A 20,846-nucleotide genomic window follows, 5' to 3' on the forward strand; every position below is an offset into this window, starting at 1 on the left:
TGGAACAACATATTTTCAGATGGGGGTCCGTGGCCAAATACAGATGATTCTGGGGGTCCTTGACATGAAAAAGGCTGAGAACCACTGATATAGAAACATGGGTTTTTTCCAGAAAACTGTCATGATTTAGAAGACATTTGTGTAGAATCGTCCTCAGGTCTAAATGAATTATATGTCTATGATAATAACCCTCTTTTCCTTCTTCCTCAGCCTCCACCAAGAAGCAAGTAGTCAACGTGGCGGCGGCGGCACCGCCCCCTAGCGGCCAGACCATCCTACTGCAGCAGCAGCAGCCCCAGATCTTCTACGCCATCCAGCAGCCAAACTACGCCGTCCAGCAGCCGATGCACTACATCGTGCAGCCGCAGACGCTGCAGATGCAGCCGCAGACGCTGCAGATGCAGCCGCTGCAGATGCAGCCACAGACGCTGCAGATGCAGAACAACACCGTGCTGTTCGCCGAGGCTCCCGCTGGTGCCAACGCCGCCAACATGTTCCTGCTCAACGGGCCCGGAGGACCGGCGGTCCTGGGCCAGCCGCCAGGGGGCGTGGTCTTGCTGGAGAGCAGCAGCGGGTTGGTCCATCAGGGCACGCTGCCGCCCGGCTCCTCCTCCCAGGGGGGCGTGCTGATCGTGGAGGGCGGTCCTCATCATCATCAGGGAGGAGGCGGGGTCTCTCAGCTGATCCACGAGGCGGTGGGGGGTGTCGGTGGCGGCGGCGGGGGGGTGGTGTTTCTCCCGTCGTCCCAGAGGGGCGGCGGCCTCTCCTCCGGAGGCTCCGCCTCCAACTCCGCCTCCTCCCACAGGGTCACCACGACGACCACCTCCTTCAGCGGCGGCGGCGGCTCGCAGGGCGGCGCCGGCGGCCTCACAGGGTTTTCCGCCGGCTCGGCGAGCTGCATGGGTCCCGCCCCTGTATACGCCCCCCTCCCCGCCCCCGTACCCGCCGCGCGCAAGATGGTGGTGCAGGAGAATCGGGTGCTGAGGCAGCAGGAATTCACCCACTGAATGAATGGATGGATGAATGAATTAATGAATGAATGAATGAATGAATGAATGAATGAGGCTTTTCAACGCGAAAAAGATGACACGGAAAAAGACTTAACGAGCGATCAAATCCAATCAGTTCAACCGTCTTTTGATGTTTTATATATTGATCAGTGTCTCCGTGTCTAGGAGATAAACAGGAAGTGGTCGGCTGGCTCCTCGTCTCCTCTCTCCTCAGAGCACGATGTTCCGTCTGTGACTTTGTGGACGTGAGAAAGCTTTACATGTCTCGTTCTGTCTGCCGGTGGTGGGCGTGTCCAAGCCTCTCGGGCTGAGAATGCAGCCTTCTTCTCTCGCGCGTGTGTGTGTGTGTGTGTGTGTGTGTGTGTGTGTGTGTGTGTGTGTGTGTGTGTGTGTGTGTGTGTGTGTGTGTGTGTGTGTGTGTGTGTGTGTGTGTGTGCGTGCACGCACACACACAAAGAACTGCTCGGATCTGTTTTTAATCCACTTGCGGTTATAATCACTCTATATTTTATACGTTGGCTTTTTGTTTTCTGTTGTGTAAAAACTTTGAGAGGATTTAAAAGACGTGGGACCTCAGGGTGAAAGGGTTAAACAAACTTGTCTTTTTTACATGGATTGTTGTTTTATTTGCATATCCTTGTTTCATCTTTTCTTTTTAATAAACACACAAAACACACTAAACTTAATAATTTAGCAAACAAACGATTCCATCCTGATATTAGCAGTATGACCGTATCGCTCCTCTCTTCCTGAAACGCCAGATGGTAAAGAACAGAATTACTAGTATGTTTATGTGCACCAAATAATTATAAGATAGGACAGAATTAGAAGTTTAGGGTGATGGGTAAGAATGAATGAATGAATGGATGAATCATGGGAAAAAAGGAGAGAGCTTAAGAAATGAACAAACTCACAGAGAATGTGAACGACTGCTGAGAGCAGATCCCAACCTGTCCACTGACATGTCGGGTGTGTAGTGTAGTGTACCGGTATGTCCAAAACTATTCCCGTCAAGGTTCAAGGTTCAGGGTTCAAGGTTCTACTTTATTGTTGCATCTTGTGTACGTAAGAACAGGGACGCGCAGAGAGGGTTAGAGAGACAGGGGCTGAAACCCCGTAAGAGAGTGCCCTCTTACAAACAAAAATAGCGAAAACAGCAGATCTGCTGCGACGCGTTGAGAGCTTGTAGATCTGCTATTTTCGGGGCGCAACCCAGCACTCTTTAGCTAGTGGAGATGTGGTGTGTACCAGTGTACGACATGGATTTCTAAACAAATTTGTTCAACACAATTATCCTGAATGCAGACTTTGGGTATGGCATGGAAAGCATTTTGTATTTCTTTCACCATGTAGTAAATGCTGTATTCGTGGTCTGGTTGAGGGCAGTTGTTTTACAGACGGGTAAAAGGGCAGGGGCTGAAGCCCCCTTTGATGTCTATGTGTACACGTCCCCTGCATAAGAATACAACTTCCTTCAGACGATGCAGCAGCATAGATGATGAACAAGAACACAATGTGTAAAGAGAAATATATGATTTGATGACATGTTTAAAAATACAGATGCCAGGTTGAAAGTGTTTAACTGTGTCTGTGGGGTTTTATAAATATCCAACCAATGTAATGAAGTATTAACAAGAGATGGTGACTGTAAATAACAACACAGGCCCTTTTGTAGGGAACACTTTTGGACATGCAAGGCAGTGTTGCTTTTGACAGCAAATGTTGATTTAGTTATAGTCGACGTCTTTTGAATAAAACTCCATTTATAGTTTTATAGTCAGGTTTTAGTCATCTGAGATGTTTTAGTGTTAAGTCTAGTTTTAGTCCTAAGATTTAGGACTATAATTCTACAGTTGATTTTGTCGACAAAGAAAATGTATTTTGGCCTTGATGGTATCGTAATTAATGCCTGATTTTACACTTGGTTGCATGCTGAAAACAGCCGATCTACAAGCTCACAACGCACAGTGCTGCGACACATTGGTGGGCTTGTAAATCTGCTATTTTCAGAGCACAACACCCGAGCACAACCAAACATAAAATGACTTGTCTTTTCGTTCTACTGGATCTCTTCTCCACTGGTCGCTCCCTAACATTTAGTTCTACTGGATCTCTTCTCCACTGGTCGCTCCCTAACATTTAGTTCTACTGGATCTCTTCTCCACTGGTCGCTCCCTAACATTTAGTTCTACTGGATCTCTTCTCCACTGGTCGCTCCCTAACATTTAGTTCTACTGGATCTCTTCTCCACTGGTCGCTCCCTAACATTTAGTTCTACTGGATCTCTTCTCCACTGGTCGCTCCCTAACATTTAGTTCTACTGGATCTCTTCTCCACTGGTCGCTCCCTAACATTTAGTTCTACTGGATCTCTTCTCCACTGGTCGCTCCCTAACATTTTAGTCTTAGTTTTTGTCTGTCAACAAAATTGTCAATTATGAATTTAGTCTTAGTTTTAGTCATCGTAGCTTAGTTTTTTATTTTGTTTTGGTCAGTGAAAAAAGGTGGCGGGCGACCATTTTGTGGTATTTTAGTCGACGAAATCAACACTGATACACCGACAGCAACGATAAGTAATTTGTACTTTTCACTGTTTGATCTTAGAGTGCATGATATCTGTCTGTCTGTCTGTCTGTCTGTCTGTCTGTACTGCTGGTCACTATTGTTATTTTTTTGTTTTAATGTGACCTTAAAGCGGTCTTCTCTCATCTGTAAAAAAAAAAGACAAATCATAATTCATACTGTTATGCAGTTTTCTAATAAATTTGAAGGTTTGGAAAGGTTGTGAAAACAGTTTTATTTTATACTAGCCTGACACTTTCATTTAGTTTCACTCCATTTAGACCTGAGGCCGATTTTTTTTGTGGCCTTTCGCCTTTATTTTGTATTTTTTATAGAGGGACAGACAGTAGGCTGACGGGAATGGGGAGAGAGATGGGGGGGGGGGGTGACATGCAGTAAAGGCCGTCGGGATCGGGAGTCGAACCCGCGGCACACTGCCAGACTGGATCACCAGCCAAGGTGCCTGGACCGCTGAGCCACAGCCCAGGATGGACCGCTGAGCCACGGCCCAGGATGGACCACTGAGCCATGGCCCAGGATGGACCGCTGAGCCATGGCCCAGGATGGACCGCTGAGCCACAGCCCAGGATGGACCGCTGAGCCACGGCCCAGGATGGACCACTGAGCCATGGCCCAGGATGGACCGCTGAGCCATGGCCCAGGATGGACCACTGAGCCACAGCCCAGGATGGACCACTGAGCCATGGCCCAGGATGGACCACTGAGCCACGGCCCAGGATGGACCACTGAGCCATGGCCCAGGATGGACCACTGAGCCATGGCCCAGGATGGACCACTGAGCCACGGCCCAGGATGGACCACTGAGCCACGGCCCAGGATGGACCACTGAGCCATGGCCCAGGATGGACCACTGAGCCACGGCCCAGGATGGACCACTGAGCCACGGCCCAGGATGGACCACTGAGCCATGGCCCAGGATGGACCACTGAGCCATGGCCCAGGATGGACCACTGAGCCACGGCCCAGGATGGACCACTGAGCCACGGCCCAGGATGGACCACTGAGCCATGGCCCAGGATGGACCACTGAGCCATGGCCCAGGCCCCTGAGGCCGATTCTAAAAAGAAATGGCTTCTAAATCCTATCAGTTTTCTGAAAAACATATGTTTCTGTCAGTGACAGCTCAACCTTTTTCATTGGGCCGCGGGGACACGGTACCCCCAGTAGGGGACACGGTACCCCCAGTAGGGGACACGGTACCCCCAGTAGGGGACACGGTACCCCCAGTAGGGGACACGGTACCCCCAGTAGGGTTAGGGTTTTCATTGGGCCGCGGGGACACAGTACCCCCAGTAGGGTTAGGGTTAGGGTTTTCATTGGGCCGCGGGGACACAGTACCCCCAGTAGGGTTAGGGTTTTCATTGGGCCGCGGGGACACGGTACCCCCAGTAGGGGACACGGTACCCCCAGTAGGGGACACGGTACCCCCAGTAGGGTTAGGGTTAGGGTTTTCATTGGGCCGCGGGGACACGGTACCCCCAGTAGGGTTAGGGTTAGGGTTTTCATTGGGCCGCGGGGACACGGTACCCCCAGTAGGGTTAGGGTTTTCATTGGGCCGCGGGGACACGGTACCCCCAGTAGGGTTAGGGTTAGGGTTTTCATTGGGCCGCTGGGACACGGTACCCCCAGTAGGGTTAGGGTTTTCATTGGGCCGCGGGGACACGGTACCCCCAGTAGGGTTAGGGTTAGGGTTTTCATTGGGCCGCGGGGACACGGTACCCCCAGTAGGGTTAGGGTTTTCATTGGGCCGCGGGGACACGGTACCCCCAGTAGGGTTAGGGTTTTCATTGGGCCGCGGGGACACGGTACCCCCAGTAGGGTTAGGGTTAGGGTTTTCATTGGGCCGCGGGGACACGGTACCCCCAGTAGGGTTAGGGTTAGGGTTTTCATTGGGCCGTGGGGACACGGTACCCCCAGTAGGGTTAGGGTTTTCATTGGGCCGCGGGGACACGGTACCCCCAGTAGGGGACACGGTACCCCCAGTAGGGGACACGGTACCCCCAGTAGGGGACACGGTACCCCCAGTAGGGTTAGGGTTTTCATTGGGCCGCGGGGACACGGTACCCCCAGTAGGGGACACGGTACCCCCAGTAGGGGACACGGTACCCCCAGTAGGGGACACGGTACCCCCAGTAGGGTTAGGGTTTTCATTGGGCCGCGGGGACACGGTACCCCCAGTAGGGGACACGGTACCCCCAGTAGGGGACACGGTACCCCCAGTAGGGGACACGGTACCCCCAGTAGGGGACACGGTACCCCCAGTAGGGGACACGGTACCCCCAGTAGGGTTAGGGTTTTCATTGGGCCGCGGGGACACGGTACCCCCAGTAGGGTTAGGGTTTTCATTAGGCCGCGGGGACACGGTACCCCCAGTAGGGTTAGGGTTTTCATTGGGCCGCGGGGACACGGTACCCCCAGTAGGGTTAGGGTTTTCATTGGGCCGCGGGGACACGGTACCCCCAGTAGGGTTAGGGTTTTCATTGGGCCGCGGGGACACGGTACCCCCAGTAGGGTTAGGGTTAGGGTTTTCATTGGGCCGCGGGGACACGGTACCCCCAGTAGGGTTAGGGTTTTCATTGGGCCGCGGGGACACGGTACCCCCAGTAGGGTTAGGGTTTTCATTGGGCCGCGGGGACACGGTACCCCCAGTAGGGTTAGGGTTAGGGTTTTCATTGGGCCGCAGGGACACGGTACCCCCAGTAGGGTTAGGGTTAGGGTTTTCATTGGGCCGCGGGGACACGGTACCCCCAGTAGGGTTAGGGTTTTCATTGGGCCGCGGGGACACGGTACCCCCAGTAGGGTTAGGGTTTTCATTGGGCCGCGGGGACACGGTACCCCCAGTAGGGTTAGGGTTAGGGTTTTCATTGGGCCGCTGGGACACGGTACCCCCAGTAGGGTTAGGGTTAGGGTTTTCATTGGGCCGCGGGGACACGGTACCCCCAGTAGGGTTAGGGTTTTCATTGGGCCGCGGGGACACGGTACCCCCAGTAGGGTTAGGGTTTTCATTGGGCCGCGGGGACACGGTACCCCCAGTAGGCTTAGGGTTTTCATTGGGCCGCAGGGACACGGTACCCCCAGTAGGGTTAGGGTTTTCATTAGGCCGCGGGGACACGGTACCCCCAGTAGGGTTAGGGTTAGGGTTTTCATTGGGCCGCGGGGACACGGTACCTCCAGTAGGGTTAGGGTTTTCATTAGGCCGCGGGGACACGGTACCCCCAGTAGGGTTAGGGTTTTCATTGGGCCGCGGGGACACGGTACCCCCAGTAGGGTTAGGGTTAGGGTTTTCATTGGGCCGCGGGGACACGGTACCCCCAGTAGGGTTAGGGTTAGGGTTTTCATTGGGCCGCGGGGACACGGTACCTCCAGTAGGGTTAGGGTTTTCATTAGGCCGCGGGGACACGGTACCCCCAGTAGGGTTAGGGTTTTCATTAGGCCGCGGGGACACGGTACCCCCAGTAGGGTTAGGGTTTTCATTAGGCCGCGGGGACACGGTACCCCCAGTAGGGTTAGGGTTAGGGTTTTCATTGGGCCGCGGGGACACGGTACCCCCAGTAGGGTTAGGGTTTTCATTAGGCCGCGGGGACACGGTACCCCCAGTAGGGTTAGGGTTTTCATTGGGCCGCGGGGACACGGTACCCCCAGTAGGGTTAGGGTTTTCATTGGGCCGCGGGGACACGGTACCCCCAGTAGGGTTAGGGTTTTCATTGGGCCACGCGGACACGGTACCCCCAGTAGGGTTAGGGTTTTCATTAGGCCGCGGGGACACGGTACCCCCAGTAGGGTTAGGGTTAGGGTTTTCATTGGGCCACGCGGACACGGTACCCCCAGTAGGGTTAGGGTTTTCATTAGGCCGCGGGGACACGGTACCCCCAGTAGGGTTAGGGTTAGGGTTTTCATTGGGCTGCGGGGACACGGTACCCCCAGTAGGGTTAGGGTTAGGGTTTTCATTGGGCTGCGGGGACACGGTACCCCCAGTAGGGGACACGGTACCCCCAGTAGGGGACACGGTACCCCCAGTAGGGTTAGGGTTTTCATTGGGTCACGGGGACACGGTACCCCCAGTAGGGTTAGGGTTAGGGTTTTCATTGGGCTGCGGGGACACGGTACCCCCAGTAGGGTTAGGGTTTTCATTGGGTCACGGGGACACGGTACCCCCAGTAGGGTTAGGGTTTTCATTGGGCTGCGGGGACACGGTACCCCCAGTAGGGTTAGGGTTTTCATTGGGCCACGGGGACACGGTACCCCCAGTAGGGTTAGGGTTTTCATTGGGCCGCGGGGACACGGTACCCCCAGTAGGGTTAGGGTTAGGGTTTTCATTGGGCCGCGGGGACACGGTACCCCCAGTAGGGTTAGGGTTAGGGTTTTCATTGGGCTGCGGGGACACGGTACCCCCAGTAGGGTTAGGGTTAGGGTTTTCATTGGGCCGCGGGGACACGGTACCCCCAGTAGGGTTAGGGTTTTCATTGGGCCGCGGGGACACGGTACCCCCAGTAGGGTTAGGGTTTTCATTGGGCCGCGGGGACACGGTACCCCCAGTAGGGTTAGGGTTTTCATTGGGCCGCGGGGACACGGTACCCCCAGTAGGGTTAGGGTTTTCATTGGGCCGCGGGGACACGGTACCCCCAGTAGGGTTAGGGTTTTCATTGGGCCGCAGGGACACGGTACCCCCAGTAGGGTTAGGGTTAGGGTGGTATGTGATGTCGCAGGTGAAACGGGTCTGAACGGGTCCACAAAGGGCTGGACTGAACCCAGAAGTGACACCATGCAGAGCGGACCACTGAACCAGAAGTGACACCATGCAGAGCGGACCACTGCTCAGGCCTGCTGCGTACAGTACGAGGCCCAAACGCATTGATGTGTAGAATCGTATTAAAGTTTGACGACGAAAAGGCATCGTTGTCCTGACCCCTTATCCATCATTTATACATTCATAATTAGTATGTTTTTGTATTGACTTGTGCTTTCGTTTGAAATGTACCCATTCTACACACTGTGAATAGGCTACAATCAATCAATCAATCAATCAATCAATCAATCAATCAAATCAAATCATAAACTTGTGTATAGGCCCATGCAGTCAGGACATGAACAAACATGTAGGCAGTGAGGTGACTGACTGACTGACTGCCCAGTCAGGACATGAACTAACATGAGGCAGTGAGGTGACTGACTGACTGACGGCCCAGTCAGGACATGAACAAACATCTAGGCAGTGAGGTGACTGACTGACTGACGGCCCAGTCAGGACATGAACTAACATCTAGGCAGTGAGGTGACTGACTGACTGACGGCCCAGTCAGGACATGAACTAACATGAGGCAGTGAGGTGACTGACTGACTGACGGCCCAGTCAGGACATGAACTAACATGAGGCAGTGAGGTGACTGACTGACTGACTGACTGACGGCCCAGTCAGGACATGTCAGAACTAACATGTAGGCAGTGAGGTGACTGAGGTATAGAGCATGATCTCACGGTTCTGGGGTGTGTTCCCCGACAAGGAGAGCCAAGGAATTCCATTGCTTAAAGGTCCATGAAAAACTAATAGGCCGATTCCGTAGTTCGTTTCCCTGCAGTTCTGATTAAACTCTACAGCAAAGTTTAAAAACAAACGCATGCAGCTGCAGCTAATAAAGTTAATAATGGGTGTGTTTGGGTGCAGGTGTGCCCAGAGACATGCATGGGCACACCTGAATGATTTCTTTATCATTACATCGCATGTACACCCGGGTAGGCCTACATAAAAGTACTATTATTGTCATTATTATTATTATTATTATCATTTGAGTTGCTTGTAGATCTGTACAACCTTAACCCAGGGACAGAACCCTGTACAACCCTAACCCAGGGACAGAAACCCACCTCTCTGTTAGAGAAGGTTCTTTCTGGAGCTAAATCATTTTTATTTCATCTATTTAACCTTTATTTAACCAGTAAAAAAACATACATTGAGACTGAGTCTCATTTTGAACTGGCCAAGAGGCAGAATACATAATGGCACTTCAACGCTACATCGTACATGTCAAATTACACAACAGCCAAATAACACATCCATGACATACCTCGAGAAACCTATACAAAGTATACAACAACTCTCCAACAATGGTACACTAACTGTGACCGGGCGCAAGGTGTTTGGTGTTAGCATTATGTTATGCTTTAGCTATTGAAAAATAGCAGACCTACAAGCTCATAGCGTGCCACCGAGTGGCACGCTACGAGCTTGTATAGGCCTGCTATTTTTGAAAAATCGAAGAACGACTGACATAGAAACATAGCTTTTTCAGAAAACTGTCATTTTCAAACAGACATTTTTAGAATCTGATCTCAGGTCAAAATGGGTTAAAACAGGAAACAATAATTATAAGGGCCTATGCCAAGGCTAGTACACGTCCGGACATGTGCAGGTGTTGGACTGTACCTTTAAGATGACTCTTTTGAAACTTCTCAAAGGAACTTTCAAGGCCAATTTTAGTCTGGACTGCAGGTCATTCCACGACCACCAGGGGGCCAAACAAAGCCAAACAGGAATGACTTTCCCTCTGAACCAACCACGCCATGCAGGGTAGGCTATAACCCCCTTTTGGTGTTGTATAAAGCATTATGCTATTGAAAAATAGCAGATCTACAAGCTCATAGCGCGGCACCGAGTGCCACGCTATGAGCTTGTAGATCTGCTATTTTTGAACATTTTTGAAAATGTGCCTGAAATCATTGAATATAGGCTATATTCTTTCAGAGTTTCAGTTTTCAACTCAAATCTTTGCTTCTGGGGAGGTCCCCTGGAACAACATATTGTCAGATGGGGGTCGGCGGCATATTACATATCATTTGTGGGGTCCTTGACATGAAATATTGAGAACCACTGATATAGAAACATTTTCAACATTTTCAGAAAAAAATGTATTAAAAAAATGTCGACGTCAGGCCTAAATGGGTTAAATGACTATGTAAAAATGGAGATATGTTTTGCCAAAGGGACTTTTGTTGTGGCAGATTTTATTTGTCAAGCTTGGGAAAGAAGAGTATTATCTGTATAAATCTGAGTTGTAATATAATGAATTATGTAATGTAAACATGCTGTAAATGCAACTGTGAAATGGTGTCTTATAAACCCATGAGGGTTAATTAGGCACATTGTGTGCAGGACACGAAAATAAATAAACAATCAATCAATCAAAAATATACAGACACTAAAATACTGTCCCAGACAGACAGACAGACAGACAGACAGACAGACAGACAGACGTAACCAGAGCTTTTATAGTCAGACAACCACCGGTTCAGCCTGTCCTGTAGGTTCTGTCTGTCTGTCTGTCTGTCTGTCTGTCTGTCTGTCTGTCTGTCTGTCAGCACTCGCTCTCAGACTGCTCAGCTGCACTTCTCAGGTGGCACACACACACACGTGTGCTTGTACGTAGGCTACGCACACATGCACGGATACACACCCACCAGCATATACCGGTAGTATGTTGATGACCTCAAGTTGACCTTTGTAGGGTCGGTCAAACACAGATAAGTTGGGATGTTTTATTCAGTTATTTTCTTAAAGGGGGTTTAAGTGATATGTTGTGGTTACTAAGTCTATAGCGTGCGTGCGTGCGTGCGTGCGTGCGTGCGTGCGTGCGTGCGTGCGTGCGTGCGTATATGTCATACAGGATATACAGAATGGAGCTGATGACTCATCTTTAGGGTAATTCCGTCTCTCAATGATTACTGAGCCTTATCAGAACACACCTTTAATAGGATCACTTACTTACTGCATGCAGGGTAGAGGCAACCTTTGGCACCCGGTGTGCTGCCTGCCAACGTCGGCCCAAAGGAGGGTGAGGATCACTGGCACACTGCAGGCACAGGTGTGAGAGAGAGAGGATTGTTAGTTTCAAATGAACTACTTAACCCATTTCGATCTGATTCCAGATTCTACAAATGTCTTCTAAATCGTGACAGTTTTCAGAAAAACGTATGATTTGCGCCACATTTTCACGATTTTTCAAAAATAGCAGATCTACAAGCTTGTAGCGCGCCACTCGGTGGCGCGCTATGAGCTTGTAGATCTGCTATTTTTCAATATAGCTAAAGCATAACATAATGCTTAAAACACCAACAGGGATTTCCGCCCAAAATGGGTTAAAAGAATGTAGTCAAATAAATGAAGTCCCTCCCATTTGTAGGTAAATTACAGCCCTGCACATAATCCTACGTTCATTAAAACTGTGACCCCATGAGTCTAATGATCATTATAACAATGTGACAGAATATTTAAACAGGAGGGAAAAGGTTATATGTATGTGTGGACCAATCGAAAAGGTCAGTGTGCCGTGTCGAAATAAATTTTAATGACATCACATTAAAAAAACACGATCTGGAAAATAAAAGCCTGCAGGCACTTTATTTATTCCCTACATTCTGCTCTCCGGTGGGGCGTGTTCATTCCACTATGAAACCAATGGTTTACTGCTCTCCGGTGGGGCGTGTTCATTCCACTATGAAACCAATGGTTTACTGCTCTCCGGTGGGGCGTGTTCATTACACTATGAAACCAATGGTTTACTGCTCTCTGGTGGGGCGTGTTCATTACACTATGAAACCAATGGTTTACTGCTCTCCGGTGGGGCGTGTTCATTACACTATGAAACCAATGGTTTACTGCTCTCCGGTGGGGCGTGTTCATTACACTATGAAACCAATGGTTTACTGCTCTCCGGTGGGGCGTGTTCATTACACTATGAAACCAATGGTTTACTGCTCTCCGGTGGGGCGTGTTCATTACACTATGAAACCAATGGTTTACTGCTCTCCGGTGGGGCGTGTTCATTACACTATGAAACCAATGGTTTACTGCTCTCCGGTGGGGCGTGTTCATTACACTATGAAACCAATGGTTTACTGTTCTCCGGTGGGGCGTGTTCATTACACTATGAAACCAATGGTTTACTGCTCTCCGGTGGGGCGTGTTCATTACACTATGAAACCAATGGTTTACTGCTCTCCGGTGGGGCGTGTTCATTACACTATGAAACCAATGGTTTACTGCTCTCCGGTGGGGCGTGTTCATTACACTATGAAACCAATGGTTTACTGCTCTCCGGTGGGGCGTGTTCATTACACTATGAAACCAATGGTTTACTGCTCTCCGGTGGGGCGTGTTCATTACACTATGAAACCTATGGTTTACTGCTCTCCGGTGGGGCGTGTTCATTACACTATGAAACCAATGGTTTACTGCTCTCCGGTGGGGCGTGTTCATTACACTATGAAACCAATGGTTTACTGCTCTCCGGTGGGGCGTGTTCATTACACTATGAAACCAATGGTTTACTGCTCTCCGGTGGGGCGTGTTCATTACACTATGAAACCAATGGTTTACTGCTCTCCGGTGGGGCGTGTTCATTCCACTATGAAACCAATGGTTTACTGCTCTCCGGTGGGGCGTGTTCATTCCACTATGAAACCTATGGTTTACTGCTCTCCGGTGGGGCGTGTTCATTACACTATGAAACCAATGGTTTACTGCTCTCCGGTGGGGCGTGTTCATTACACTATGAAACCAATGGTTTACTGCTCTCCGGTGGGGCGTGTTCATTACACTATGAAACCAATGGTTTACTGCTCTCCGGTGGGGCGTGTTCATTACACTATGAAACCAATGGTTTACTGCTCTCCGGTGGGGCGTGTTCATTCCACTATGAAACCAATGGTTTACTGCTCTCCGGTGGGGCGTGTTCATTACACTATGAAACCAATGGTTTACTGCTCTCCGGTGGGGCGTGTTCATTACACTATGAAACCAATGGTTTACTGCTCTCCGGTGGGGCGTGTTCATTACACTATGAAACCAATGGTTTACTGCTCTCCGGTGGGGCGTGTTCATTACACTATGAAACCAATGGTTTACTGCTCTCCGGTGGGGCGTGTTCATTACACTATGAAACCAATGGTTTACTGCTCTCCGGTGGGGCGTGTTCATTACACTATGAAACCAATGGTTTACTGCTCTCCGGTGGGGCGTGTTCATTACACTATGAAACCAATGGTTTACTGCTCTCCGGTGGGGCGTGTTCATTCCACTATGAAACCAATGGTTTACTGCTCTCCGGTGGGGCGTGTTCATTACACTATGAAACCAATGGTTCACTGCTCTCCGGTGGGGCGTGTTCATTACACTATGAAACCAATGGTTCACTGCTCTCCGGTGGGGCGTGTTCATTACACTATGAAACCTATGGTTTACTGCTCTCCGGTGGGGCGTGTTCATTCCACTATGAAACCAATGGTTTACTGCTCTCCGGTGGGGCGTGTTCATTACACTATGAAACCAATGGTTTACTGCTCTCCGGTGGGGCGTGTTCATTACACTATGAAACCAATGGTTTACTGCTCTCCGGTGGGGCGTGTTCATTACACTATGAAACCAATGGTTCACTGCTCTCCGGTGGGGCGTGTTCATTACACTATGAAACCAATGGTTTACTGCTCTCCGGTGGGGCGTGTTCATTCCACTATGAAACCAATGGTTTACTGCTCTCCGGTGGGGTGTGTTCATTACACTATGAAACCAATGGTTTACTGCTCTCCGGTGGGGCGTGTTCATTACACTATGAAACCAATGGTTTACTGCTCTCCGGTGGGGCGTGTTCATTACACTATGAAACCAATGGTTCACTGCTCTCCGGTGGGGCGTGTTCATTCCACTATGAAACCAATGGTTTACTGCTCTCCGGTGGGGCGTGTTCATTACACTATGAAACCAATGGTTTACTGCTCTCCGGTGGGGCGTGTTCATTCCACTATGAAACCTATGGTTTACTGCTCTCCGGTGGGGCGTGTTCATTACACTATGAAACCAATGGTTTACTGCTCTCCGGTGGGGCGTGAACATTCTTATCGTCACACTGACTCCACTAAGTGGCAACAGACGCTGTCAATAAGGTTGCACCATCAGCAAAAAATACATACAAATAAAGCAGAGTGTTATAAACAACTTAATGTGTTATGGCTGGTAGACGGTGTTGACGTGTTATGATGGTGAAATAAATGGGAGTTATTCTGCATTTCTTCACAATAATGTGCTCCACAGATAGCAGACATTATTTTTTTTTGGAAGGTTTGTAAATGGTAAAATGGTAAATGGTGCATTTATATAGCGCCTTTATCCAAGGCGCTTTTACATAGATGTGCATTACATTCACCCATTCACACACACATTCACACACCTTTACATAGATTGATCATTACATTCACCCATTCACACACACATTCACACACCTTTACATAGATTGTGCATTACATTCACCCATTCACACACACATTCACACACCTTTACATAGATGTGCATTACATTCACCCATTCACACACACATTCATACACCTTTACATAGATTGTGCATTACATTCACCCATTCACACACACATTCACACACCTTTACATAGATTGTGCATTACATTCACACACACATTCATACACCGATGGCGGCGGATACCCTGCAAGGCACCAACCTGCACATCAGGAGCATACAGCTCCCAATCTCACACATTATATCTGGTGCAGGGCTGTGACCTTAGTGGAAACCACGGATGTATCAAAAGACAAAATAACCCACAGTCATGGATTCAAATCTTCTATTTAATGAAAATCTCGATAATTGATCCGTGAGAGTATATTTATTTTGCCAAATTATTTTGGGGGGGATCCCCAAATTATTTATAAAACAAAAAAGAAAATTGCAACTGAATGGCTGGGAAATGGAAATGTAGAGTTTACATAGTACATGCATAAACGTTCCTAAATTTGTTTTCAGTATTCATTTATGATATATTTTCTCTATTATTAACTAAGGTTATTTTTGCAGTCAGTTTGTATTGGGGGTGGGGAAGGGGGAGCAGGGAGCGCGAGACATGGCCAAAGCATTTCCGGCGGTCCCCAGAGGGGGCCCCACACCCCAGCCAAAAACGGGTTAGAAGGAATTTGTAGAATCCGCCTCGGGTCCTGATGGGTAAAACAAAGCTATTCTTTGTAAATAAAGCTCTGGGTCTGTTTGAAAACTATCTTTCATCTTTAATCTTTTGTTTGACTTTTGCCCTCGTCGAAAAAATGCAAACAATTATGCTAATTGCGGTACGTGGCACGAGGCACAGACTCGCCCTGCAGGAACCAGGAATAATTATGACAAAATGCTTTTCAACCAAGAGCTCCTGTCAGGGTCACGGGCGTTAACCCCATTTAGGCCTGACGTCGAAATTAAAAAACCTCTTCAAAATCCTGACAGTTTTCTGAAAAACCTTATATTTCTGTATCAGTGGTGCTCAATATTTCATGTGAAGGACCCCCCAAGGACCCCCCATCTGAAAATATGTTGTTCCAGGAACCCTCTCAGTAGCAAAGAGTTGAGTTAAAATCTCTGTAATAATATATATTCAAAGATATGAGGCACATTTTCACGATTTTTCAAAAATAGCAGACCTACAAGCTCGTAGCGCGGCACTCTGTGCCGCGCTACGAGCTTGTAGGTCTGCTGTTTTTCAATAGCTAAAGTATAACATATAATGCTTTAAATGGGCTTCCCGCCCAGAATGGGATAATTCATTGAATACTGTAGTTCTTTATGTAAATCCAGATGAACCCCATGGTTCAGAATACTGTAGTTATTTATGTAAATCCAGATGAACCCCATGGTTCAGTTTAGTCTTTAGCACTTTTTTTTTTTTTGTTGTAATTCTCTATTTTCCCAGGGAAGTAGCTGAGCACATGTGCTCATTTTCAGCAACGCCCTGCACATAGAAACAGACACACACACACAGACACACATTAAAACCTGGGAGCTGACCAGTACAACCACAGTCTTATACTGTTGGCCACTAAGCAGCTCCAGGGGGAGCAGTTGGGGGTTCAGTGCCTTGCTCAAGGGCACTGCAGCGGTACTGTTGGGTGAGTGATGACAAATCACTTCCCCACCCAGATTTTTCCTGCCCGTCCGGGGAATCGAACCGGCAACCTTTCGGCAACAAGGGCGCTCCTCTAACCTTTAGGCCACCGCTGCCCCACTTGCAAAAGCGTGGCTATTCTTCCTGGAGTCCAGTACACAAACACACAACACATCCTTCACCACAACATACAACTACAATACACAAAACATACAATGGTTCACTTACAAAGGATAAGAGTTACATCTCAAAACAATTGCAATTTTGCATATCATTTGGTCATAGAGAGGTTGGAAGGGGTTTTCATATCATTTGGTCATAGAGAGGTTGGAAGGGGTTTTCATATCATTTGGTCATAGGAAGGTTGGAAGGGGTTTTCATATCATTTGGTCATAGAGAGGTTGGAAGGGGTTTTCATATAATTTGGTCATAGAGAGGTTGGAAGGGGTTTTCATATCATTTGGTCATAGAGAGGTTGGAAGGGGTTTTCATATCATTTGGTCATAGAGAGGTTGGAAGGGGGTTTCATAGCTCCATACTGTAAGGGCACATTGTTGGCAGATATTTGATTTAACCCATTTTGGGCGGGAAACCCTTTTGGTGTTTTAACTAAGCATAGCAGAAAATACAAGCTCGTAGCGCGGCGCCGAGTGGCGCGCTACGAGCTCGTAGCGCGGCGCCGAGTGGCGCGCTACGAGCTCGTAGCGCGCCACTCGGCGCCGAGTGGCGCGGCGCCGAGTGGCGTGCTACGAGCGGCGCGGCGCCGAGTGGCGTGCTACGAGCGGCGCGGCGCCGAGTGGCGCGCTACGAGCTTGTATCGTGAAAATGTGCCTCATATCTTTGAATATATATTATTACAGAGATTTTAACTCAACTCTTTGCTACTGAGAGGGTTCCTGGAACAACATATTTTCAGATGGGGGGGGCGGAGGCATATTACATATCATTTTTGGGGTCCTTGACATGAAATATTGAGCACCACTGATACAGAAATATAAGTTTTTTCAGGATTTTGAAGATTTTTTTTTAATTTCGACGTCAGGCCTAAATGGGGTTAACCCATTTAGATCTGAGGCCGCATGGGTCTCGCTTTACAGCTTTTAACCACTTTACCCATTATTTAAAACTTTACCTAGCAGATCTACAAGCTCATATCCCGCGCTACGAGCTTGCAGATCTGCTATTTTAGAAAAATCATGAAAATGTGACACAAATCTTTGAATATATATATTCTTTCACAGTGAACATTTTTAACACAAATATTTGCTTCTGGGGGGGGTCTCTGGAACAACATGTTTTGAGATGGGGGTCCGCGGCCAAATACAGATAATTCTGGGGGTCATTGACATGAAAAAGGTTGAGCACCACTGACAGAAACATAGTTTTTTTATTTATTTTTTCAGAAAACTGTCATGATTGAGAAGAATCAGTTATGATTGAGAAGAATCAGTTATCATGTCTAAATTAATTAGAATGAAAACTAACCACTTTGTTTATAGTGTCGACTTTGACATCAAATTTTGATTTAGTTTTAGGCAAAGCCTTTTGAATAACATTTCATAGATTGTCTTTGTTTTCGCCTGAAAAAAAAGTTGAAAAGTTTTAGCTTTAGTGTAGTTTTAGTCGCCTAAATATCATAAGATTTTAAGCAACTAAATCTAGAGTTGATTTAGTCGACTAAAATGTACTTGGCATTGAAATGCCTGATTTCTACTCAGCTGTGTGGTGCAAAATAGCAGATCTACAAGCTCAAAACACTGACACGTTGTGAGCTTGTAGATCTTTCAAGGCCCCATATACATTAGATTAGGCCTTTGACCCTGTTGTGCAAACATAACTGACACATGGCATTGATGATCAGCATAATTTACCACAGCCTTTCCCCCATGCATCCAAAATGTAAAATAGAAATAAAATAAAGCAGGTGACTTTTATATCTCTGCTGTCTCTGTTGTACAGCTTGTACAACAAGGGTTAATGATTTAAGGTGCACATTGTAAAGCACTTTTTAAAGGGCAAATTCCACTCTGATATAGTTGTGTGTGTGTGTGTGTGTGTGTGTGTGTGTGTGTGTGTGTGTGTGTGTGTGTGTGTGTGTGTGTGTGTGTGTGTGTGTGTGTGTGTGTGTGTGTGTGGTTCCGCCTCTTGTCGGACTCATCTCAGACGATAAGATTCACCTTCAGATCAAACACACACTTCCAGTGCGAGCGGACAGACACAGCTACAGGAGGGAATACTGACCCAGACCACTGGAACTACCTGCTGCTGAATCGACTTTAACAACAGCTGACTGGACTTTAACTACAACCACGATTCACAGTGAAATTAGACTTCAGGGAACATTGTATATATATTGTAGGGACTGGCTGATTTCCTGGCTTGAGTGTTTGTAGCTTCACTCAAAAGACAAAATGGCTTCCAAGGTGTCTTTCTCCGAAGAGGATTTTTCCTGTCCCGTGTGTCACGACATCTTTAAAGATCCCGTCATCCTGTCGTGTAGCCACAACTTCTGCAAAGACTGCCTGCAGGAATGGTGGCGAGAGAAGGAAACAAAGGAGTGTCCCGTTTGTAGGAAGAGACAGTCAATAGAACGACCCATAAACCTGGCTCTGAAGAACCTGTGTGAGACCTTCATACAGGAGAGACAGCAGAGAGCGTCACCAGGGTCTGAGGTCGAGGGTCTCTGTGGTCTGCATGCTGAGAAACTCAAACTGTTCTGTCTGGAATGTCACGAGGCAGTGTGCGTTGTGTGTCGAGATTCTAAAAAACACGCCAACCACCGTTTCAGTCCCATCGATGAAGCCGCAGTGGATCACAAGGAGAAAGTCCAGAAATCACTGAAGCCTTTACGGGAGAAGCTAGAGGTCTTCAATAAAGTGAAAACAAACTGTGACCAAACAGCAGAACACCTTAAGGTCCAGGCCCGGCACACAGAGACGCAGATGAAGGAGCAGTTTAAGAAGATGCATCAGTTCCTAGAAGAGGAAGAGAAGAACAGGATCGCTGCACTGAGGGAGGAAGAGCAGCAGAAGAGCCAGAGGATGAAGGAGAAGATGGAGGGTCTGAACAGAGACATATCAACCGTTTCAAACAACATCAGAGCCACAGAGGAGCAGCTGAAAGCAGAACACGTCTCATTCCTGCAGAACTACAAGACCACCATGGAGAGAGTCCAGCTGACGCTGCCGGACCCACAGCCGGCCTCGGGACCACTGATAGACGTGGTCAAACACCTGGGCAACCTGACCTACACAGTCTGGAACAAGATGAAGGACATCATCACCTACACTCCCGTCATCCTGGACCCCAACACGGCCCATCCAGTATACACCCTGTCTGATGATCTGACCAGTGTGAGACGTGGAGAGAGACAGCTGCTCCCTGACAACACAGAGAGGTTTGACCACTATGCCTATGTCGTGGGTTCTGAGGGCTTTAGCTCAGGGACTCACAGCTGGGATGTCGAGGTTGGAGACAATACACTCTGGCAACTGGGTGTGTTAGCAGAGTCTCACCAGAGGAAGGGAGATGCACGGGGTCAATACATGGTCATACAGTTTTATGAAGGTAAATACACAGCAGGCTCCAGGGCACCAGGGCACACAGTGGCCACAGGCACTGGTCTCACACTGAAGCAGAAAGCTCAGAGGATCAGAGTCCAGCTGGACTGGAACAGAGGAACGCTGTCGTTCTCTGATCCTGATACCAACACACACATACACACCTTCACACACACTTTCACTGAGACACTGTTTCCATCCATTTATACTGCTCAGTCCAACATGCCTCTTAGGATGTTACCGGGAAAGATCAGTGTAACTGTGGAATAACGTAGTTACAGGTGATGGTGATGATGATGATGATAAACATGATGATGATGATAAACATGATGATGATGATGATAAACATGATGATGATGATAAACATGATGATGATGATGTTGTTGATAATTATAATGATGATGATGATAACACTATTAAAGGTAATATTAATCATTGATGGCTACAGAGGGGCGCTAGCCCGTCCAATGCGTGGCTTTCCACGCATTGGACCGGCCAAATCTATGGACTTTTAATGTTTGTTTAAGGCAGTAACTGATGATGTACTGTAAGACATCTGTCTGATATAAATACTGTCGTCGCTGTGCCCCTCACTTCACACAAGTGTGATTTTTACTATAAATTAAAACTAGAAAGACATTTATGATACTTTTACTGTTGTACATATTTATCATAAAATATAGAATAGGATCACCAATGTCCTTATGTAATTGTTTTATTTAGTGTGTAAACTGTGTATTGATGCATATTTACCTTTGATTTCTGTTGAA

At 48.1% G+C, this 20,846-nt stretch overlaps 2 protein-coding genes across 2 annotated transcripts in view; both read left to right on the top strand.

Annotated features, from left to right (window-relative positions):
- The window catches only part of dsg2.1 (desmoglein 2, tandem duplicate 1), a gene marked incomplete at its 5' end in the record, with an annotated part of 45,439 nt that extends 43,999 nt beyond the window's left edge, over positions 1-1,440 (top strand). The window contains one exon of the mRNA XM_079507041.1: positions 211-1,440. Coding sequence (XP_079363167.1) covers positions 211-1,007 — 797 coding nt within the window. The 3' untranslated portion in view covers positions 1,008-1,440. The remainder of the gene's footprint in view (positions 1-210) is intronic.
- A 17,298-nt stretch (positions 1,441-18,738) lies between these two features.
- Positions 18,739-20,346, top strand: LOC306927331 (E3 ubiquitin-protein ligase TRIM39-like; the record flags this gene model as incomplete). Its single annotated transcript, XM_079507042.1, has 1 exon — positions 18,739-20,346. The coding sequence occupies exon 1, from the start codon at positions 18,928-18,930 to the stop codon at positions 20,344-20,346; it is 1,419 nt and encodes a 472-aa protein (XP_079363168.1). The 5' UTR covers positions 18,739-18,927.
- Positions 20,347-20,846: the final 500 nt, after the last annotated feature.

Source organism: Electrona antarctica (assembly GCF_951216825.1).
Source record: "Electrona antarctica genome assembly, chromosome: 7".
Classification (NCBI taxonomy): domain Eukaryota; kingdom Metazoa; phylum Chordata; class Actinopteri; order Myctophiformes; family Myctophidae; genus Electrona; species Electrona antarctica.